General features: G+C 31.4%; 1 protein-coding gene across 1 annotated transcript in view; it reads left to right on the top strand.

The window, feature by feature from the left end:
- The window catches only part of LOC140435622 (inactivation-no-after-potential D protein-like), a 162,155-nt gene that overhangs the window by 30,912 nt on the left and 107,643 nt on the right, over window positions 1-23,600 (top strand). The window contains exon 5 of the mRNA XM_072524360.1: window positions 12,209-12,400. Coding sequence (XP_072380461.1) covers window positions 12,209-12,400 — 192 coding nt within the window. The remainder of the gene's footprint in view (window positions 1-12,208; window positions 12,401-23,600) is intronic.

Here is a 23,600-nt window from a genome sequence, read left to right as displayed (position 1 = left end):
ATCATCTTGTAATTTTTTACCTGGATATAAGGTATCGTTTAACGATGGAAAATTAGGGGTGTGTGCGGAAGCATCAAACACAACGCGCAACGGAGTAGTACCGGACTCCTTGTAGATACAATATTGTGGTAAATAATAAGCATTATTATTATATTATTAGGATTTAGATAATTATTATCTATGAAACCTTTAATGAAATTTGCATATTAAATCTTAAGTGATTCATTTTTGGTAAATCTGCGTTCTAAAGAACTAAATCTTTGTAAGGTTAAACGTTTTGTGCTGCCCAAAGAAGATATTTCGGTTTTGAAAGGTAGGTTTACGGCAAACTTACCCTTGGCATTTATATAAGTACTATTAGAATATAACTTCAAAGTTAATAAAAAAATCAAACAATATAAGTTAAATAAATATTGAGTTTTCATCGAAATTATTTACAAAATAAACGTTTGAAAAAGGGGTATGTTTTTTACTTATAAACAATTGTAGTAACTTCTATATTTTTCAAGCTACAGACTTGTACGTACAACCATTAGATAGCTGGTAAAAAAACTCACAAAAAAAATAAACCTTCTATGAACAATAGGAACGAAGTTAGCGACAATTTTTTTGTTAATTATATCTCCATTGTTTATAAACATTAAGAAGTAAAATTTGCCCAAATTTTGAATGAAAATCTAAACTTTATATTGAATTTTATAGCCATAAAATTCATCAAATTTTTCAAAACTTAAAACCTTTCGAAACGAAGTTACTTTCGAAAGATCGACATAGGAAAGTGGAGGGGAAACTGTTTTAGCTCCTCGCTGCAAAATTTAATATTATGGTTACGGATTTATTATTTAAAAGCTTCAACAGTTCTGTAGGAATTTCATCAGGTCCATTTGCTTTTACATTTTTAGCGTTTATTATTGCGTATTCTACTTCTTCTTTCAATATGTCTGGCCCAGTTGCATTGATTATCTGAGTTAAGTTGTTTCTATCGTCTTCAAATAATTCATTCAGGTATTCTGTCCATCTTTTTATTTTATTCTCTAGATCTACAATAAGATTTCCATCTTTGTCTTTAAGTTTACCTATTTGGCATTTCTGTATGCTTCCTGTTATCTCTTTTACTTTTTTGTGCATATTGAACGCATCGTACTTTTTCTCATAGGTTTCCATTTCTTCACATTGTTCTTTAATCCACTCCTCTTTGGCTTCTTTTATTCCCTTTTTTATGTGTTTATTTATTTCTTTGTATTTGTCTGGGTAATTCTTCATCTTTCTTCTTTGTTCCATCAAGTCTAGTATATCTTGTGTCATCCACCCCTTATTCTTTGTTGTTGTTTTTGTAAGATGTTTCTTTCCTGCTGTTTGTATAGCTGTATTTATGTACTTTAATTTTTGGTTAACGTTGTTTGTATCGTTAATTTGTTGCTGCACTGAACGATTGTTTTCATTTATTTCTTCTCCTGTTTCTTGTCGTATATTTTTGTTTCTAAGTTTATTTAAATCTAGTGCCTTTCTGTGTGGTCTTCTAATCTTTTTTGGTCTCGCCTCTATCACAGTAAATACCGGGTTATGATCTGAGCCTATATCAGCTCCTGGGTACGTCTTAGTACATTTAACAGCATTATGATACCTCCTTGATATCACGATGTAGTCTATTTGATTTCTCACTATTTTTTCTTTGGTATGTTGTGGAGATATAATATATAACCGTCGAGGAGGTAATTTTGAAAAAGGTATTTGTTATTGAATCAATCGATATCCTCTGTCATTTCTGTTTCCAAGCCCATATTTTCCTACTTGTTCTCCTACCTTACCTTGACCCACCTTGGCATTAAGATCGCCCATTAATATAAGACTGACTTAATAAGTGAAGACAAACAACCTGCAACAAAAAGGTTCAGACCTGACAGTGAAGTCGAATAAATGAACCAAATTTTAACTTTAAACCAATGTATGTAAAGAAAATAAAAAAAGTAAAGTTCAATAAACGTTGCAAAATTTAATAAGGCAAGTGATAAAAAAATCGATCGAAAAGTCAATCGGATTAGCCAAGCGGGCTGGGCGGCTGGCTTCTCCTTCGCTTCAATACGAGAGATGTCAGTTCGATCCCCGACTCGGTGTGCAGAAAACAAAAAGGCTAAGGCAGCAGTTTAAAATTCTAAAATGAATCTGCGGCTTAGTCTAGAATATGCTGGTATCTGATCGGCCTATGGTGGAGCAGTACGGCAAGAGATAAGGGCTTGCGGCTAGGTGATACTCCTCCATAGATCCCTACCGGAAGGGCGTCGAACGCCTAAATACCGGGTATATATATATATATATATATATATATATATATATATATATATATATATATATATATGAAAAAATCGACTATTTTATCAAAGCAGTAAGGCAGATTAGATTAATATTGTATATCATATTTGTAAGAAAAATAGAATAAAAATCAATATTGTTAACTATAAAAATACAAACAATTATAATTAATATAAGGAATATAATAATATAATGTGTAAAAAATTACCTGAATTTTAATTTATAAAATATATAAGTATTATTACATCATTGACATAAAATGAAAAAACATATGTTGATTTTCCGGGATTTTCCGAGATTTATGGGGAGGAAAATTGTCATAATTATTAATACTGCGACAGACTATTTGAGCAAATTACAAAAAAGTAAGTATTTAGGGTGAATTTCAAATGGACTTAATTTTTCCGAGTTTTCCCATATTTTCCGGCCAGTGAAAACTATGTAGTTATTCATATTTCGACGAGCTACCCCAGAATAAAAAAAAAGAGGCTTGCAGCTGCAAAGGAAGCCGAGATAATGTAAATTTTTCCTACGTGTTGCAATTTGAAGTTCCGATGCCGAAAAAAAAACGGAGCTGAAACAGATATCCTCTCCATTTTCCTATGTCGATCTTTCGAAAGTACCGTCGTTTCGAAAAAGTAGATAAATTTTATAGCTATAAGTTTCAATATAAAGTTTAGATTTTCGTTCAAAATTTGTGCAAATTTTACTTCTTAATGTTTATAAACAACGGAGATATGATTTTTTTAAAAATAGTCACTAACTTCGTTCCTATTGGTCATAGAAGGTTTTTTATTTTTTAATGTGAGCTTTTTTACCAGCTATATTTTGGTTGTACGTACAAGTCTGTAGCTTGAAAAATATAGAAGTTAATACAATTGTTTATAAGTAAAAAACATACCCCTTTTTCAAACGTTTATTTTGTAAATAATTTCGATGAAAACTCAATATGCATTTAACTTCTGAGATAGTCTAAGTCTTAAAGAATCCTATGAAATTTGCTGAATGTGTCTAGCATCATGCATAGGGCAAGCTTAATAGTTTAAATAATTAGCCTCAGGGATAAACAAATTAAATAACTTATAAAATATTTGACTGATCGGAGGAAAATTTCGCACAAATCTAATTGATGGTAATTCCTTGATGTTTAAATGTATTAATACCATGTTATTTTGTTAATAAAAAAATTAATAAAATTTATAAATTAGTGCAAAAAAACTGTTTTTTTGCAAATATCTCTGTAAATTATTTATCAATTTTAATAAAAAAAAAAACGCAAAATAAAGATATTCTTGACATAAAAAAATGACATAAATATTTTTTATTTAAAATATAAGGGGAAAACATTTATAGACAAAAAATCAAATTGTGACCATAAATTATTGCTTAAAAAAAACGCAAGGTAAAACTAAGAGTATCTTTTCATCTATTCATCATCTAGTATCCCCCACCTATGTCTTAAAAGATTCAGATATCTGCGAAACATTTTTCCACCTTTTTTTTAACCAGACTGGGCTATCAGTCGTTAGTAGAAAATGAAGTAAAAAAGGAATGAATATTTATTATATTTGTAGATGGAATATTTCCTTTGCAATACCGAAACTTGTTTCAAGAGCTAAAATCTGATCATTTCGGGTTTTAATAATTCCTCCTGTTAAGATATAAGGAACAATATTTTCTCGTAATAGAACCAACTTTGCCGGGAATATTTTTCATTTTATTAGTTCACCTTAAATGTTAAGATCTGGCAAGTTGTCTAAGGAAATTGGAGCAGTTGATATGTTTTGACAGATTTGAGGAAGAATGATTGCATCTACCTTGCAATGAAAGTTTGTGTTATAGGACGAAGAAGTTTTCAACTTTACGCCTGATTTGGCTAAATTTTACATTCTATTAAGACCCTGTATCGACAAGCCGCATTGAATTTAGGGAGACTTAATTTGTCAACACATTCTTTACTAATAAAGTTAGCTTGAGACGCACTAAATAATAAGGCTCTAACTTCCAAGGCTTTACAAAAACGATCAAGAACATAGATTGCAGCCATTGCTAGCAAGACATTATCTGTCAAAGTATTTGATAACGCTGAAATAGAAAGCACAGGATCGTTAGATAAACTAGCAAACTCTCTACAAGAAGAAGATGAATGATCATTTGCATTGAGGCTATCAAAATAAATAGTAGTATGATCTTTTTTATTACAATATATAAAAGAATGAAAGGCATTTGACCTTAACATGAGTCTTAGACAAGCAGTTTATATATAACATTTATGCTGTGTAGCAAAGTCAAATTTTTTTGAGGTAGTTTAGCAAGAAATTGATTACATTTAAATATAGCATAATCGAAACCATACAATTTCATCCTTATTTCTGACAGAAATGATCATAAATGTAGAAGTTTGATGAGACGGATGCTTTACGGTATTAGAATTATCGGAACTGACAGGCTTAACATTTTTGCTGACTCGTCTTTTAAATAACTCAAATGAAGTGCAACGCTGCAACGCGAACTTATAAACTTCCTCATAAGTATAAATCGGTTCCTTATTTTTTGAAGCAAAGTTTAATTCAAAAACTCTAACGATTTCTTTCGATATCCTGTGATCAGAGTGCCCTATCGACAAAAATAAAAATGCCTTTTAAAGGTAAAGAGTGCAGCTTTTGAGTACAATTTCTGTATTTTGTCGCAAATAAAGTCAGTTTATATAAATCTGATCAATAAATAAATATTGTGCGATTTTTGTCATTTTATGCGATTATTATGAGATCAATATAATTTATTAATTCCATTTACCGGTCGTAGTGAAATTTTCATTGTTAGAGCCTAATCTTTAAAACATATTACATGAAATTTCAATTTTAAGTTTTGGCCGATTGCACTTCACCGGAAATGCCTTTACGAAGACAATGTTCGGTAAAATTTGAAGTTATGTAGTTTCGAAAAACGTATTTGTGTCATTGAAAAGAAGCAGTTTTAAAGAGTTTAGATCATTATTTGTAATGTGAAAGTTTAAATTCAGAGTTTTATATATATATATATATATATATATATATATATATATATATATATATATATATATATATATATAAAGAGTGCGGCAGATAAACAGCCAATTAGAAATATCTCAAGAACTAAAGATAACTGAAATATGAAAATTGGATAGAAGAGGTTTTAAAGAATAAACTATTTAATGAACATATTTTCATCTATTTGCTACCTCTTGTTAAATCGGAAGTTGCTTATAACCTCTATTTTTTAATGTGACATACTGTATATTTTTAATTTTAGAAACATTCACGTTATTCTAAACATTTTTGGTTAAATCAGTAATGAATACGACCGTTACTTGATGGTAATTCATTTTATATAACAATAAAATACTGAAAACTTTGTTTTCAATAAACTTCTACAATCTATTCTTTGTGATCTATTTTTTGGGTATGTGTTTACACTTTATAGTCTTTAACTAAATACGTTGAGGAGAAGAGAACTGTTTGTCTCAAGTTGGACTCATTCAGAATTATGTCTGTGTTTTTTAATTTGTTAATTTCCATAGATTCTAATAAAGATAGCTGAAGGCCTTTCTTTTGGATGTGAAAAATTTGAAATTCGTCATTAAAATAATAAATATGATCTAGATAGTAAAGAAGTGCGTATGTAGAATCTGTTTTTGTATTATTGAAAGCCCTGGTATAAGTTACCACCCAGGAGGCTTTACACATGGAAGTCGCCTTTAGACGGACATCAGGGCAATATAAGGAACTAAATAGATTATATGACAATAAATAGAAGGTACAGGAATGCTATTACTAAGGTATCTGCATTACCTGGAGCAGACATAGGATCCGACCACAATCCCTTAGTAGCAAATATTAAACTGAGGCTCGGTACAGCTAAAAGAAATCACCAGAAGGCATCAGTAAACATTAGAAAACTCAAAAACAATGAAACAAGTGAAGCGTACACAGAGGAAATAAACAATAGGTTCTCTAATATGGCAACTGAGGATGATGTTGAAAAGTCATGGACCATCATAAAAGAATCATTTGGTGAGGTGAACAACACTTTTCTACTCGAGAGTAAAACAACTACTAAGAATGAGTGGATGACAGAAGAAATATTATAGATGATGGAACAACGCAGACAGTGTAAGATTAGGCAGGACCAAGTAGGGTACCAAAATATACACAATCAAATTCGTAAAGAAATTATAGCGGCAAAGGAGATCTGGATGACTACATTTTGCACCGAGGCTGAAAACCTATATAAACTCGGCGACAGCTTCAATCTTCACAAGAAAATTAAGAAAATTGCTGGTGTCTTCAAGAAAAAACAAGTCACTGGTATACATAATGACCAAAATGAACTTATAACAGACCCTAGCGATATACTTAATACTTAGAAATTGTACACAGCCAACTTGTTCAATGCTGACAGAACACAAAAACCACCACAACTGGGAGACCATTTGTATGGCCCAAGTATTTTGAAAGCTGAAATTGTATACGCTATCAAACTATTTAAAAGTAACAAAACCCCAGGACAAGATGATATGTACGCAGAAGCAATCAAGTTACTTAATGAAGAAAACCTAGACATTATTGTCAAGCTCTTTAACGACATTTACGATACGGGCCAGATTCCAAAAGATTGGCTTCTCTCTACATTTATTGCCCTACCAAAAACACCACGTGCGAACTTCTGCAAGGACCACCGACTAATAAGCCTAATGAGTCACTTTTTAAAACTTTTCCTGAGAAACTGCACACTAGATTGTTTAAGAAAGGTCAGTGGATGAAGTCAGTTTGGTTTCAAAAATGGACTTGGCACTAGAGAAGCGATCTTTATTATGCAAACATTAATACAGAATTGTTTAGATCAAAGAAAGGATATTTTTGTCTGTTTCATCGATTATGAAAAAGCATTCGATAATGTAAAACACGAATTGATGATAAAATACCTACAAGAGTTGGGATTGGACGACAAGGATATAAGAATTATCGCCAACCTGTATTGGAACCAGGCAGCAACAGTACGTCTTCAAAATTTCAACGAAACAGAAGATTTCTCCATTAAAAAAGGAGTAAGGCAAGGTTGTATACTGTCTCTAATGCTGTTCAATTTATACGTAGAAAAGGCCTTCCCAGAAGCAGTGGCAGACTCTAATAAGGGTATTAAAGTTAACGGCATATTTATTAATAACATCAGGTATGCCGATGATACAGCCATAGTGGCAGATAACATCGAAGATCTTTAATGCCTTTTAAATGATCTAACTCTTGCTCGGGTTAGTGAAGCTCGGGGTTTGAAAATAAATGTCAAGAAGACAAAAACAATGATTATAAGTAGAAATGATTACCCCAACGCAAAGATATATGTCTCTGGAGAAGAAATCAAACAGGTCAGGCAATTTAAATACTTGGGTTGTTTGCTTAACGAGGGTTGGGATCCCGAGAATGAAATAAAGAGTAGAGTTGAACAAGCCAGAAATGCTTTTTTGAGGCTTCGTAAGTTTCTGACTGATCGCAAATTGGACTTTAACCTCCGATACAAGATGCTTAAGTGTTACGTGTGGCCTGTTATCTTGTACGGAATGAAAGCATGGACGTTATAGGTGAGTTCCATTAACAAACTTAAAGTGTTTGAAATGTGGTGCCTGCGTCGAATGCTTAAAATATCATGGACGGACAGTGTCAAAAATGAAGAAGTACTCAGAAGAGCGGGTTTACAGGATAGCGAACTTTTTAGTTATGTAAAAAGTAAGAAGAATGCATACTTAGGACACATATTACGAGAAGAAAGATATACTTTGCAGCAACTGATACTCTAAGGGAAGATAGAGGGTAGGAGAGGTCTGGGACGTAAAAAAATGTTCCAATATTCGAAAATGGACAGGAATCCACAGCTATGAAATGCTTCACAATGCTGCTAAAAACAGAATTATTTAATCCTGACTATTTAATATCTCACCTGACAAGACGATGTACGGTGGACGCCTACGCAGAAATGCACGGCACCTTAAGAAGAAGAAGAAAGCCCTGTTATGTTCTGCTATACGTTTGTTAAAAGTTCTACGAGTTTGACCGATGTAAGTTTTTGGGCAATCGCAAGTCGTAAGTCTTAGGGAAAGACTTATAATGGCTAATCCTCTAAGCCCATTGCTATTAGATATTTTTATGGAACACCCAGAGACAAAGATTTCAAAGCATCCCGTATTCAAACAATTTTTATATTGGTGAAGATACATAGACGATGTATTGGTATGTTTTACAGGAACTAATAGGCAACTTGACCAATTTTTATTATATATTAACTCACTCCATAATCATATTGAATTTACAATAAAAACAGAACAAAATCAATCCATAAATTTCTTAGATTTGAAAATTTTCAGACTTAAAAACAAACATGAGTTCTCCGTATTTCATAAACCTACCTGACACGACTATACATAATTCATCATTCCATCCTACACAACATAAATTGGAAGCCTATCATAGCATGTTACTAGATTAATATAAATTCTGATGTCAAAATACAACTTTGAGATATAATTAAATATCATTAACGAAATAGCAGTAAACAATGGGTACAACGAACAATCAATTAATAAAAATTCTTATATAAAAACTACACAAGAAAGCCCTGAAATTAGTATTTCCTCCACCAGAGAAAAAATCCAGTACCTTCTGCTCGATTACATATACACGCAAGATATCAACAAAAATAGCTAAACACATAAAAAAGAAAGGAATAACACCAGCTTTTAGAACAAACAACAACTTGGGCCAATATATTAAAAACAACCAGAGCCAAAATAAAAAGCACTTACACAGTGGTGTATACAAACTTAAATGTGGCGACTGCCAAAAAACTTACATCGGTCAATCTGGTAGAACTTTTAACAAACGTATAGCAGAACATAAAAGGGGTTTCAATAATATAAAAACATATTCTACATACGCACTTCACCTTCTAGATCCTAATCATTCTTTTAATGATGAATTTCAAATTCTTCAAATCCAAAATAAAGGCCTTAAGCTATCTTTATCCGAATCTATGATAATTAACAAATTAAAAAACACAGACATAATTCTGAATGACCAACTTGAGACAAACAGTTCCCCCCTCCTCAACCTATTCAGTTAAAGACTATAAGGTGTAAACAAATATCCAAAAATAGATCACTTAAGGAAGACACTCTGCCGAAACAGCTGTAGTGATATTATAATAAATTTTGTGGAAGTTTTGAACACAAAGTTTTCAGTGTTTTATTGTTATATTTTTTGTTAATAATTTCCTATAGCTTTTGTGAACCGTTTTTGAATTCCAATGGTTTTTATATGAAAATTACACTTTTCTACCATGTTAAAGTTCAATCTCCCTTTTCTATCATGTTGTTAATTATATACAATATAATTTGATTAAAAGTGTAATTTTTTAAGTCCTGTGATGTGCGGATTTGTATTTTAATGATTCTACTCTGTTTTTATTTGTTTGGTTGTGAGTATGTATATGTATTAATTGTTTTTAATAGTAATTTTAGTGCACTCCTGATGAAGCTATTAACCATTACCGAAATATTACCACTTCGGAAATCGTTCTCAAAATACAAACATTAGTAAATTAAACAAATTTTGTTTTTTTTTAACGATTTCCGAAGTGGAAATTGAAACGTCAATAAACGTACTTTAACCTTTAATTGTGGCTTATTCCCATTTAAATAGTAATTAATAATTATTTTTAGGGATATATTGAAAAATATTTAACCGATTTAAGTGAAATTTGGTATCTTGTTATTATATAGTATGCTTAATATGAAAATGATATTAGTTTTACCATTGACACTAGGTGGGGCCACCTACTAAAATATTGGTTCATTAATGTGGCCATAATTTTTTTGTCTACCCTGTATAAACATTCTAGGAAAAAAACATCAAATAACATTCAATTCTACACAAAATAAGGTATTCTTGTTTCAAACCAAAAAATATTTATGTATTTTGTTAATGATACGCATGTCTTTATTTAATTTCTCGCAAAACAAGCAGGTACCTAGGTATGCTGTGAACTTAATGGCAAAGTCAAGGCGTAAGTACGAATTTGTTTACTATTTGTTGTCAAAGTGCAGTGCGAGTCATTATTTGTTAAAGTGCTATTAAGTTTTTTATAAACCACTTAAGATAAAGGTTAAATGCTACGTCATAGTGAATTTTCTAATGTAGAAATGCGCGCTATGATTTGATTGCACGCCCAGGAAAATTTTTGTTCTCGTAAAGTAGCTCAACGCTATTTCGAACTTTATCCCAATAGAAGTCAACCAAACCATAAAACCATTAGATCATTGTTCGACAGATTAGGCGAAACAGGGTTATTTTATCCCAAAAATAGAAATGCTGGAAGACCGAGAGAAATTGATGCTGATATGGAAGATGAAATTGTTGTGCGTGTTGCAGAATATCCAGAAACCAGTACAAGGCTTGTTTCTGCGGCCACTGGTATAAGCAAATCTACGGTGTCAAGAATAATACGGACAGAAAATTTGTATCCGTATGCCGTAAGCCGCATTTACTAGAAGAGGTGTGTTTAACTGGCACAATAGCCATACCTATGCGACAGAAAATCCTCATGTATTTCAAGAATATAATTTTCAACATACATTTTCCATAAATATCTGGTGTGGCATAATTGGGGATTGTATTGTAGGACCATTTGAATTACCAACCAGGCTTGACGAAGTAACGTATCTAAATTTTTTGAGAGAAGATTTACCAACTCTTTTAGAAGACATGCCTCTAAATTTGAGACGTAACTCTTGGTACATGCATGATGATGCACCACCACATTATAGCCTAGAAGTTAGAAATTTATCCTCAAAGGTGGATTGGTAGAGGTAGTGTATACTCAGGGCCAGTACGCAGTCCCGAACTAAATCCCTTAGACTTTCACTTGTGGGGCTACCTAAAGTCAATTGTTTATAAAAAAAAAATAAATAGTCGTTAAGAGTTATGGCAAAATATTGTAAAGGGAGTTAATGTAATTAGTGCCCAAAGAATCTCATTATTTAAAATAAGACAAAACTTACACAAGAGATTTAGATTATGTAGTTTATCTAATGGTGAAAATTTTGGACATTTATTGTAATTTTTTTTCTTTTCGTTTTGAATTATTCACTTTGTCAATTGTTTTATATTCATTTCATTGTTTAATTTAATTTAATTTCTGATTTTTTTAAAATTTGTTATTGTGTAAAAGGTTTAATAAAAATAATTGTTTCAATCATATGCATTTTGTTTGCAAAAATTATCTACTACTTATACATTTAATATTTACTGATATTTAAGACCTTTTGAATAATGTTTGAATTTACATAAGTTTCTAAAAAATAAGTTTATTTCGAAAACGGTGTACTTTTGTGATTTGAAACAAGAATATTTTTTTTGTGTACAATTGAGTACAATTAAATGTTATTTCATGTTTTTTTTCCTAGAATGTTTATACAGGGCGGACAAAAAAATTATTGTCACATTATTGAACCAATGTTATAGTAGGTGGCTCCACCTACTGTTAATGGTAAAACTAATATCATTATTATATTAAGCATACTAAATAATAGCAAGATACCAAATTTCACTTAAATCGGTTGAATAGTTTTCAATATATCCCTAAAAATAATATAACATTTTTTTTATGAATCACCCTGTAGAACGAAAACTAGCAATATTTTTCCTAAGCAATTTGAGCTCAAACGCTTTATTTTGATGTCAGCTATCACCCATTAGCAAATGTCCAATTAATTATGGGACACCCTATATAATATTTATGATTATTTTCTATGTAGATCTATTAATTGTATTGATAGGTTTTAAATTTTTTTAACTTTATTATATTATAGATGTTTACTGATGTGCAGTCAGCTGCAACGATAGAATCTGTAAAAATAGACAAGGAGATAACAGAGGCGAAAGAAACAGAATCTCATGCAAATCACAATCAGACTCAACCGTTATCCGAATCAGAAAGTGATGATGATGAGGAGGACGTTCGAGAACTGGAGGGCAGAACTATGACCGCTAAGGGATATATGGTAAATATCTTAAGTTACATAACATAAGTTACCGATTTTATTTACATTCACCTATCCAAGTAATTACATTCATCATATCCAAGAAATTTACAAATTTTTAACAAAATGCATTTAGAAAAATATTTTGAATTATGTTAAAAATATTTCGCTTTTAAAATTTCTTGAAAAATTGGGTAAAAATGTTGTTCAAAACAGCAATTGAATCCGTCATTTCGAAAAAAACATAAGTCCATTGATTAAAACTTCCGTTCTGTCTCATTAGAAAGGGGCATAAGTCAAGGACTCGTGCCATTTTTAAAGCTATGCCGTTTAAAGATGTTCTCTTTTAAAAACAGTTTGACTTATGCTCTTTTTGACATGACGGCTTTAATTATTAACGAATAGTACTTTTATATAGATGTAAAAGTAAACAGCTTGTTCAAAATAGTATCAATGAGTATTATTAAGTACATTGCAAAATGGGTGTTATTATAAATATACTAAAAATACTATGAAAAAACATAACGATGAGTTAGTTAATGCTAAAGATAAAAAAGTAATAGTTCAGATTGATTGGAAAATATGAAACAATCATTAGTAGAATTGTTTAAAGCTAGAGAATACAGAACATAAAAGAATGAAGTCGAAAAATCCTCATATAAGGAATTCTTAGGAGTAACAAGAAACTCGAAATACAGAAAAGCAACGAGCTCAGATAAAATACCAAACGAACTAATAACGAGTTGGTCAATTAATACAATGAAAAATCTACGAACCAATAACAAAAATTTGGAAAGAAGAAACAATGGTCGAAAAATGGAAAGCAGGATAAATAAATAAAGAAAGACGACCCAACACAAATCAACGGCTATAGGAGAATAACAGTATTATTCAGCTGTTATAAATACATATTAACTCTACTTATCAGACAGCCACTCGCAAAATACATTAAAACAAAAAACAGAAGATTACTAGTGAACGTTTAGAGCGAAAAGAACGGATAATCTCAAAGTCAATTGTGAAATAATAATAACGTGATATTGACATATCATTTTTTTATAGTATAATTAGTATAGTATAGTATAGTAGCAAACATTTGTTATATAGTATAATAAGCGCAGACATTATAAAAGACATGAAAAATCAAGGCATTGATTAAATATATCAAGCTAACGAAAATGACAATGAACGGATCGACGGCTGCGATCGTAACCCACATAACAATTTCATGTTCTTAATATATTCATAGAACATTACTTTTCGGAAAAAGTATATGTAGAGAATATGCGTAATTACCATTAAGAATGTGCAGAGCAGATGCTAAGTATAGGTTACATTACAGTATTTTAACCTTCTGTTTATATACTTAAAATGTAATACCGCACATGTTTTTAGTACCTATATGGTAAGAATATATATTTTCGAATATTTCAAGAAAGAGCTGTAAACCTTTTATTTTATTTAGGTACTTAGAATATACTACTGCACATCTTATCAGTATATGGCTTAAAAGCATGGCCTTCGCTAACCCGTTTTGGAGACATTGTATTATATATTTATACACCTGTGTATCAAAATAAAAATGCTGAATATGTAATACTAGCATAAAATTTATATGTACTGACTTTTTAGGTAATATTGAATTACCAAAATGATTATTACTTTTAATCACATGCCCGCAAACAAAATAATGATGTTTGAGGTTATATCCAGTAGTTCGTCAGAATAACCGTTCTGTGTTCAAACGGCCGACCACGCGGACTTTTTCTATTCTATGCTGATGATCTAGCGACAAACAACCCCTAATTTAATTCAATTATATTCATTCATTAGATTCATTCAATTAGATTCATTTCAATTATAAAAACAAAGATTTCAGTTTTTTAATAAATTTAGTTTTTAAACGTTTTAAAAGTATGGCTATCATATGACTCAAACAATTTTAAGAAAAAAACTACAGTATCAAAATTATATAAAAAACGATTTAAAATCTAATTTAGAAAGACAAATAGTTGAGTTTGAAAGAAAAATTAATACCCAAGCTTCTTTATCTAATATTGTTTAAGTAAGTAACGTCAAATCTACACAAAGGGCTTCAGGATCCTCCCTAGTTGAACCAGGCACAACAAGAACTAGCAAAATTTTAAAACCACCCACATTCGATGGTCATGGGAAACTGATCGTTTTCAATTCGAAGCAAATGACTGGACTGAAAAAGAGATGGAAGCTTCTTTGGTATTATTGCTTCAAGATCAGGCAGCAACTGTCTTGCAATTTCTTCCCTAGGATGCACCCAGTTATACCCATCTTATTCAAGCTTAAGAAATAAGATATGGCCAGTAGCATCTAAAGCAGGTGAAGGCTTACAAGAATATGAGGCTGATATTAAAATATTATTGTATTTGGCGTACCCTCAGACAGCTACGAATTTTCTGGAACAAATTGATGTACAGGCATTCATAGATGAACTACACGATGTCGACATACAACAAGCTCTAATATTGCATCACAACATGCTAATTGGAACACTAATCTCAGCTCAGGAGTATAAAGCGGCGAAAAGCATTTCCAGATCCCGCCCAAAATTAAAAGAAAAATCAAATAATGAGGTCAGAAGGTCGCCTAGATCGACATCTAGAAGCCCGTCGCATGTTACGAAAGATTTATCCCACATACAAAAAGTCCCTTGACGAAAAAGAAGAAGTAGTTAGAGAACATTCAAGATAATATCGAAAATTCATGAAATGTCTAGTGAAGTTTGGAAAGTCAGAAAATATATATAAACAGATGTTTTTGACAGTTTAGAACATTTATATACTTCGAGGCTAGTTGGTAGTATATGCTTCGAACATAGTGCGAACATCAATTTTATGTGGGAATGGACTATAGCATCGTCAAACACGGAGAGCCTTGGCCTTAAAAAACACCAAAACCTTAGGAAAGACAAAAACTCCATTGGCCCTCTAGAACAGTATCGATTTCACGAATATCAAAATACTGTGCAAACAACCAAATTATTATAAGCGACCCATCCTTGAAATGTGCCAAATTCTAAAACATCCAGCGTCGCTAAATAAAAGAACCGACTTTGACAACCTGAGCCAGATATATCACTCTCTCATCATACAGAATAAATAAAAAACTTTATAGAGGACAAGAACTTCCAATTCCGATTCTTCTTTTCCCCTTTTTTTGTAACTAATACTCCAAATTGCTCCATTTTCCATTAAATATAAAATAAAAAAAGAGGAAGGGGAAGAAAAAAAAATTCTTTTTAAAAAAAGGTCGGTCCTTTTTCGTTTACTAATTCCCTCGATAATCGTACCTCACTGCATTCCAAATAAACACATGTACGAAAGCAAGCCACATGTGAAATTATGACATTCTACGACAAATTGGAAAACAACCGAAAATATACTAGTGTGGTTTGACCCTTGAAAGAGCTAACTAACATCCAAATAACGCCATCGGTTAAAATAAAAAAATCACCAAAAAATATAATAAATGAACAATAGTGCTCTTATACACGATACACAAATACGGGTATGCTATTCAAATAATAGAAATAGTACTCTATTTCTCTCCCTTTCTACTCCCTGCCCATCTTAGTCTTCCTATTTTTATAAAGGATACTACGTCTTTACCACCAAATATATGTTTATATCTGTGATATATCTCGTAGTTGTACCTCCTTCTCCAAACACCATTTTCACAGATGCCACCAAATATTCTTCTCAGGATCCTTCGTTCAAATATAAGCAGGAGATTTTCATCTGCCTTGGAAATGGTACATGCCTCCGACCCATATGTCAACACTGGTTGTATAAGGGTTTTGTATATGGTTATTTTTGTTTTTTGGCTTAAGTTTCTGCTTCTCATATGTCTACTCAGTCCAAAATAGCATTTGTTTGCTAGGATTATTCTTCGCTTGATTTCTTCCGTCATGACGTTCTCCTTGGTGATCAGGGAGCCTAAGTATGTGAATTTGTCCACCACTTCAAAGGTAGAATTATCAACCGTGAATTGGTGGCCGATGTTTCTGGCTCTATTGTTGGGTGTTGATGCCATTATCTTAGTTTTATTTTTATTTACTTGCAGGCCCATATTTTTTGAGGCGTGTGACAAGGTGGTATACATTTCTTCTAGCTTGCGTGTTGTGCGGGCAACTAGATCAACATCATCTGCATATGCCAAAATTTGGGATGGTGTATTAAAAATGTTTCCTCTGCTGTCTATTTGGGCATCCCTGACCGCCTTTTCCAAAGCTATGTTGAAAAGGAGACACGCCAGCGCCTCTCCCTGTCGCAGCCCAACATGTGTTTCAAATGCCTGTGATTGTTCGCCCTGTATTTGGACTTTGCAAACAACTTTACGCATTGTAGCCTTAACCAATCTTATCAGTTTATCGGGGATGTGGAATTCATTCATGGCTTCATACAATTTATTTCTTAGGACACTATCATAGGCCAATTTAAAATCTACGAAAAGATGGTATATGTCGATATTAAATTCATTGGTTTTTTCCAGTATTTGCCTTAGCACAAAGATCTGGTCTGTTGTTGATCGACCAGACCTAAAACCACTTTGATATTCGCCAAGAAGCTCCTCTGAATATTCACTCAGGCGACCATATAAAATACTCGAAAATATTTTGTATGCTGTATTAAGGAGGGTTATTCCCTATAGTTTCTACATTCTAATTCATCGCCCTTTTTGTGTAGCGGGCAAACGATCCCAATACACCACTCTTCTGGGATTTGTTCCTCATTCCAGGCTCTCAGTATGATTTTATATATATGATTAGTCAGAGTAGCACCTCCACATTTAATAAGGGATATTGCTAACTAATAGATCTCTGAACGAGTTACTTTTTCACCTACAAGCAAAATACAACGTTGATTATATTTTAACTTTGAGGTTGAATCAAGACGTGCTAGAGAACTTTTTTTCTTATATTCGAGAAATGAGTGGTGCAAATGATCATCCTTCGTCAATAGATTTTAAATATAAATGAAGGTCGTATATTTTAGGAAAAAATTCGGTGGCGATCTTTACAGAATCTCGCAATACTATTGAAACTAGTGAATCCTGCGTAAGTAACAGCTCAATAGAAAGTCCTCAATTGCCAAGCGATATTTCGGAGTCAGAAGACATTTGCTTGACACAAAAAATGCTGTCTAATTTGGTCGAAAAAACTGAAGATTCGAAAAAATATCAGTCTGAAGAGGACAAAATACTTCAAAATACATTTATAGAAGCTCACTACGTGGATGAGGATCATATATAATTGACGATGACGTTTTGAAAGTCGCAGACAATTATGAGGTAAAAGAGAAAATTCATCGGAACTCTTTAAAGTATGTTGCTGGTTTTGTGGCATATAAATTAAAACATAAATATAGTTTAGGAAACCCTACAAAAACTTATAAGACATATATGGAACCAGATACAGACAGTCCCTAGAGGTTCTCTTTTGTATCCAAACGATGAATTGTGGGAAGCTACACTAAAAATATAATCATTGTTTTGTACAATCCGTGAAAGCTCTTTATCAAAAAAACCTAAAATCATTTAACAGCTGGCACAGAAAACTTTAGCTCAGCTTGAGAATACCACGATACCATTTAAGGTACTCCTAGGTCTCAATAGGACACGCACATATATAAGATTAAGAGAAATGAACAGACAGATTAGTTTCAGTAACTATTACAGAAAACTCGACAAAAATATCTCAAAGTTTGTTAACTTTAAGAAATAAATTTAAGTAATGTAGTAGAAAATATTCAATAAATCTGTATTATAAATTGTCGGCCGGTTCATTACTGAAACATTGTAATGTAAATTAAGCTAATGTTGGAAAATGCAAGTCAAAGTTCGAAGATATTTTGTAACACATTAATTTAAAACAATTTTCTCTAATTTTAAATGTTAATTAGGTGATTCAGAAAGTGTTTTTAGTATTTAACCATTCTACATACTTTATTCAAAATTCACGATTTTACTATGAATATACACACTTTATGTAGCGAAACGTTGAAAACAGTTTTTTATTTTTCAACGATCAGAAAACCGATACCCAAGAAAAAATTAAAACCTTGTAAACTACACAATAATATAATATAATATAAAGTGCCAAATATGCATGCTTATATATATATATATATATATATATATATATATATATATATATATATATATATATATATATATATATATATATATATATATATATATATATATATATATATATATATATATATATATATTATATATTTGATTGCCTATACATTTAATATTAACCGACTAACAGGGCAAGCGTTAGTGTTCTAATCGCGACTTTGCTTCGCACGTGACGGACAGAGTGAAAGAGAGATAGAGCTAGCGTGCGCAATAGCATACCGGTATTTGTGTATCGTGACTCTTATACAGTTTTCTTGTTTTTTTTCTCGTATACTTAGTTAAGTTTTTTTTTGAGTTTTTATAACATCATAAACCTACAAATTGTTTTTGTAAGTATGAACCCTGTTCGTTTTTTACTTATATTCTAAAATAATTTTTAATTGTAGAGAACTGATGCTTTTAAAATAAAAATAAAATCAAAACGTATCTTAACTTCATTAAAGTCCCCTTTATGATTTGTGTTAATAGCATGCTGAGCAAGAGCACAAGTATGCTTGGATAGGTTAATATCACTGCGGTGTGTCATAAGACGCCCCCTCAGTGATCTCCCTGTCTGACCGATGTAACACGAGTCACACTCAGCACATAAGATTCTTGGCAACAAAGGCAATCTCATGAAAAGGCAGGTTTTGGAAATGTGTTCGATACTGAAACACCCCAACGCTCTGAACAAGAGAACGGACATTAGTAACTTGAGCCAAATTTATCATGCATTAATATTACAGAACTAAGCTTTATCTTTTTTTTACTTTAAAATTGTCTTCCATGGTGTGTTTTTGTATACATTTTCACTTTTAAATAAATTCTAATAAAATTATCTTTTTTTTGCTTAAATCATGATTGCTATTCAACTAATATTTTATTGATTCATTTATCAATGTTATATAATATATAAAATAATTTTTGATGAAATAGTTTGAAATTTAAATTAATTTGATATATTTAATTCTTATTAATTAGTCAATTCCAAAGTATTATGAACCTTTGACTGTGGAAGTTGAATTGAATCTGTACCTGTGGCTGGCTAACCAGCTACAACTTAGGCACTTATATTATGATATGGAAGGATCGACCTCACTTGTTTGTTCGTTTTATTCCCGCCATTTACTGAAAGTAAAGTGGTGCTTCCAAACATCTGTTTCTTTCATATAATGGTTCGTACAGACGAGGATTTCTCCTTACTATATCATATCTTTAAATTTACCGCTCAATGCATTAGCGGTTAGTAACTCGCCTTGATCATTGATTATAAACCACCCACTAGATAGCTCACCTCGTGGTAACCGAAAGACGTATTAACAACTAGATGGCGTTACTCGAAAAACGTATTGAGATTTCTCATTCTCTCTCTGACTTGCGAGGAGGTAGGAGTAATGTCAGGGCTGAACTTACCCTATAGGTGTATTATCTGTGACAAGTGTTATGACAAGTTATAGCGGAATTTTATAAAAAAAAGACATTTTAGATAAAATGACCTCTGTAACTCATAAGTGTGTTTACGCGGGATGTTTTGAAAGAAACGATGGAACAAATAGTAATATATATTTCTTTAAATTTCCCCTGAAAGACGTAGAGCGCACAAAAATTTGGCAAAAAAACTGCGGGAATATTGATATTATATTGATAGATATCAGTGACCTGAAACAGAGGGTAATTTGCCAGCATCATTTTGCAGTGGTACATATTTACCAAAGTGGCCAAAGAAAGTTATTAAGGAAAAATGCTGTTCCTCCAAAATTTACACAGTTAGCAACTTATTTAGGTGAGTATTTAACTTTAGAAATATTTTTATGTTTGCCTAATGCGCTTTGTCAATGAGAATAATACTATTAAAATATATTTTGTATAAAATCAGTTGATATTGAGTTATTTATATATTTTTTATACAATTAAATCAAAAGAGACTTTTTTAAATATGAATGCGTTGTTAGTATCACTCCAGAAATAATGGAGATGCTTGTTTTGCTTTAATTAAAATTACACATACATTTCAATGATTACCTATTTTAGGTGATACATCACCAGTATGCTCTACATACGTTTATTGCGGAACGAAACGTAAAAGATCTACAAGTGGCGATTGTATGGTTAGGTCACCTCCATCGCCTAAGTGATCAAGTTGTAGTCTCAGTGATATTTCCAGTTTTGAAATTAATTTGCCCACAAAACTTGAAACTGAATTGACGGAGAAGGTAAAAAATTGGAGTATCAAGTAAATGCTTTAAAGAAGAAGTGCCGTCAGAAGAACAGTCAGCTTTGTAGAAGAACAACAAAAAACAAAAAATCGGAAACCAAACTCATGTTACAGATACTGTTAGAAAATAAGAGCAAATACCTGCACACTTTGTTAATATGCAGTTTTCACACAAAACTCGTTCAAAATGGAGTCACAATGAAAAAGATTGAAATGGCCAGAATAATATAATGAAAACTTATAATAAATAGCCAGAACTCTGGCCATTTATTATAAGTCTCCTAGTTGTTACAAATTTTTAATTAGATCTCTTAACTTTATATTACCTTCAGTAAAAACAATTCAAACTTGGTTGCGTGTTATAAAACTAAGAACTGGTTTAAATACTTCCTTAATTGACAAGTTGAAGAAAGAAGCAGAGACAATGGATAAGTGGGAAAAAATTTGTGTGTTAATGTTTGATGAAATTTCTTTGAAAAAACAATTGGAGTACAATAAATTAGATAATATTATAGAAGGGTTTTAAGATTAAGGTGCTTTAGGAAGCACAAACAAACTTGCCGACACAGGTTTGGTTTTCATGATGCGCGGCTTGCTACATAACTGGAAGATTCCGATTTGTTATTTTGTTATAGTTGGTCCAATACATAGCGACAACTTAAAAAACATTGTAGTTGAAGTTGTTTCAAAATTACAAAATATTGGGTATATACCAAAAGTGTTGATCAAGCATGATCAAGCATCTAATAATATAGCTTTATTTAAGCTGTTAGGCGCATGTAAGGATCAGCCTGTAATAGAAATATCACTGTGTTTGATACACCCCACATATCGTGGCAAGATATTGAATACACATACAACATCGATAGAACCAATATGAGAGCACAATGCCTGTTGAAAATAACAGATGTTCATATAAACCCTAATAATTTTTAAAAAATGCGTGTAAAGTTAACAGTACAAATTTTTTCCAACTCAGTTGCCTCAGCAATATCAACAGCAATAGCTGTAGGACAGTTAGACACCAAAACGGTTCCTCATACTGCCATATTTTTGAAAATTATAAATAATATTTTTGATGGTCTTAACAACAAATATTGTAGTGATAGTAATCCAAACAGAAAGCCAATGTCAACTTTAAGCAAGTCAACTGAAAACTTAAAAGCAGGTTTAAAATATTTTAAAAAAATTAAAGTTTTTGAAAATCAGAAAGAGAGAAATAATATTCACTGTCTACACAGCTTTCAGTGGACAAGTCGTATACCAAGTTTGCTAAAAAAGAGTAATATACCTTTATTTTTATAGCACTTTTATATAAATATGAACGTGGTTTTTAATTGTTTTCGACTTTTAATAATAAAATGTTTCGATATTGTCAATAATGAAAGTACTTCTTGAGAAAAAGAAATAATAAATATTTTTTTTTTCCTAAAATTTTAATTTTACAATCTTAGTTTGAAAAGAAGTAACATTCAAATATACTTATTTACTTTGTTTTGAAATATGATCTAATTAGTGATGTTTTAACCTTTCTAATCCTGTCCGTTTATCAGCTTTTACCTATTGTTCCTAGGCAGATGGCCCTCAACTATTTATATGTTGGAAATTCCCTCCCATTTTATCAAGATATGTACTTATTTGATTCATTTTTAACGTTGGTAATTTGTGGTATTTTGTCAAAATTAAAATCGATTGCATTTGGTACTCGCCACTACTTGCTTTTAAAACCTCGATGGCGTAATTCCAGAAAGTCCTCAGAAAATTTTTAAATATAAAAAGTATGCGATCGAACAGTAGATCATATTGATTTTAGTTCACCTCTATACAATTTCTTATTTTGCACAGAATATAATAATTGACTTCTATATTGCCATTTATAGATAAATTGTCAATTTTTTGTAGTACAATGTTACTATCAGAACAAAATTTATATCCTCTTCTTCTTGTCGAAGTTCCTTCTCCTATCGAAGGCGAAAACATACGAAAGAAGAAAAGTAATTCTAAGCAACTTTTGTCATATAGGATTTTTTCACTAAGTTAATACTTTTCGAGTTATTTGCGAGTAAATATGTTCATTTTTTAACACAAAAAAAACAAATTTTTAAATGGTTCTGTGCAAATAATTCAAAAAGTAAGTATGTATTTTATCGAAAAAAAAGCGTTTTCAACAAAAATATAGCTTCTAAAAAAGAAAAAAAAATGGTATATGTATGAACTCTCTAGACCCAGTAGAAGCAAAGTTGTAACCAACGAAAAATAGGTTCATATCTGTCAAATTTCAAAGTGAATATTTCAACGTGAAATAACCAAAAAATGGTACACTTTTTGGGGAAACCTCAGTACAACTTTTTTGAAGTTTTCAAAAAAATATTCATTTTTGTTTTTTAATAAGTTTCTAGCATCAAAACTAAGCGTTACGCTCAAAATAAAGTCAAAATTGGTCCTAGTTTTTGGTCAAAAAACTCGGGAAAATCAGCCCCCAATTAACATTTAAATCAAATTAATCTTTACCGCTTCACAAATTACTTTACTAATGTATTATTTATAATGATCTGTAAGTTTTATTTGTTCAAAGGGCATATTTTTTTAACAATTTTTTTTTAATTATAAAAAAAATGCTTATTTTCAAAATAACTTAATTTATTAGTGACACCAAAAATCACAAAGAGTAAAAAAATGTAGGTTTTGCTTTTCTGAAACTTGCTTACTTTTGATGCTAGAAACTTAACAAAAATAAACCTTTATTAAACAGTTTAAAAAAAGTTATAATGAGTTTTCGTCGAAAAGTGCTTCATTTTTTTTATTATTTCACGTTGAAATATTCAACATGGAATTTGACGAATCAGA

The sequence above is a fragment of the Diabrotica undecimpunctata genome, chromosome 3 (assembly GCF_040954645.1).
Source record: "Diabrotica undecimpunctata isolate CICGRU chromosome 3, icDiaUnde3, whole genome shotgun sequence".
Lineage (NCBI taxonomy): Eukaryota > Metazoa > Arthropoda > Insecta > Coleoptera > Chrysomelidae > Diabrotica > Diabrotica undecimpunctata.
This window is presented reverse-complemented; position numbering and strand designations above follow the sequence as displayed.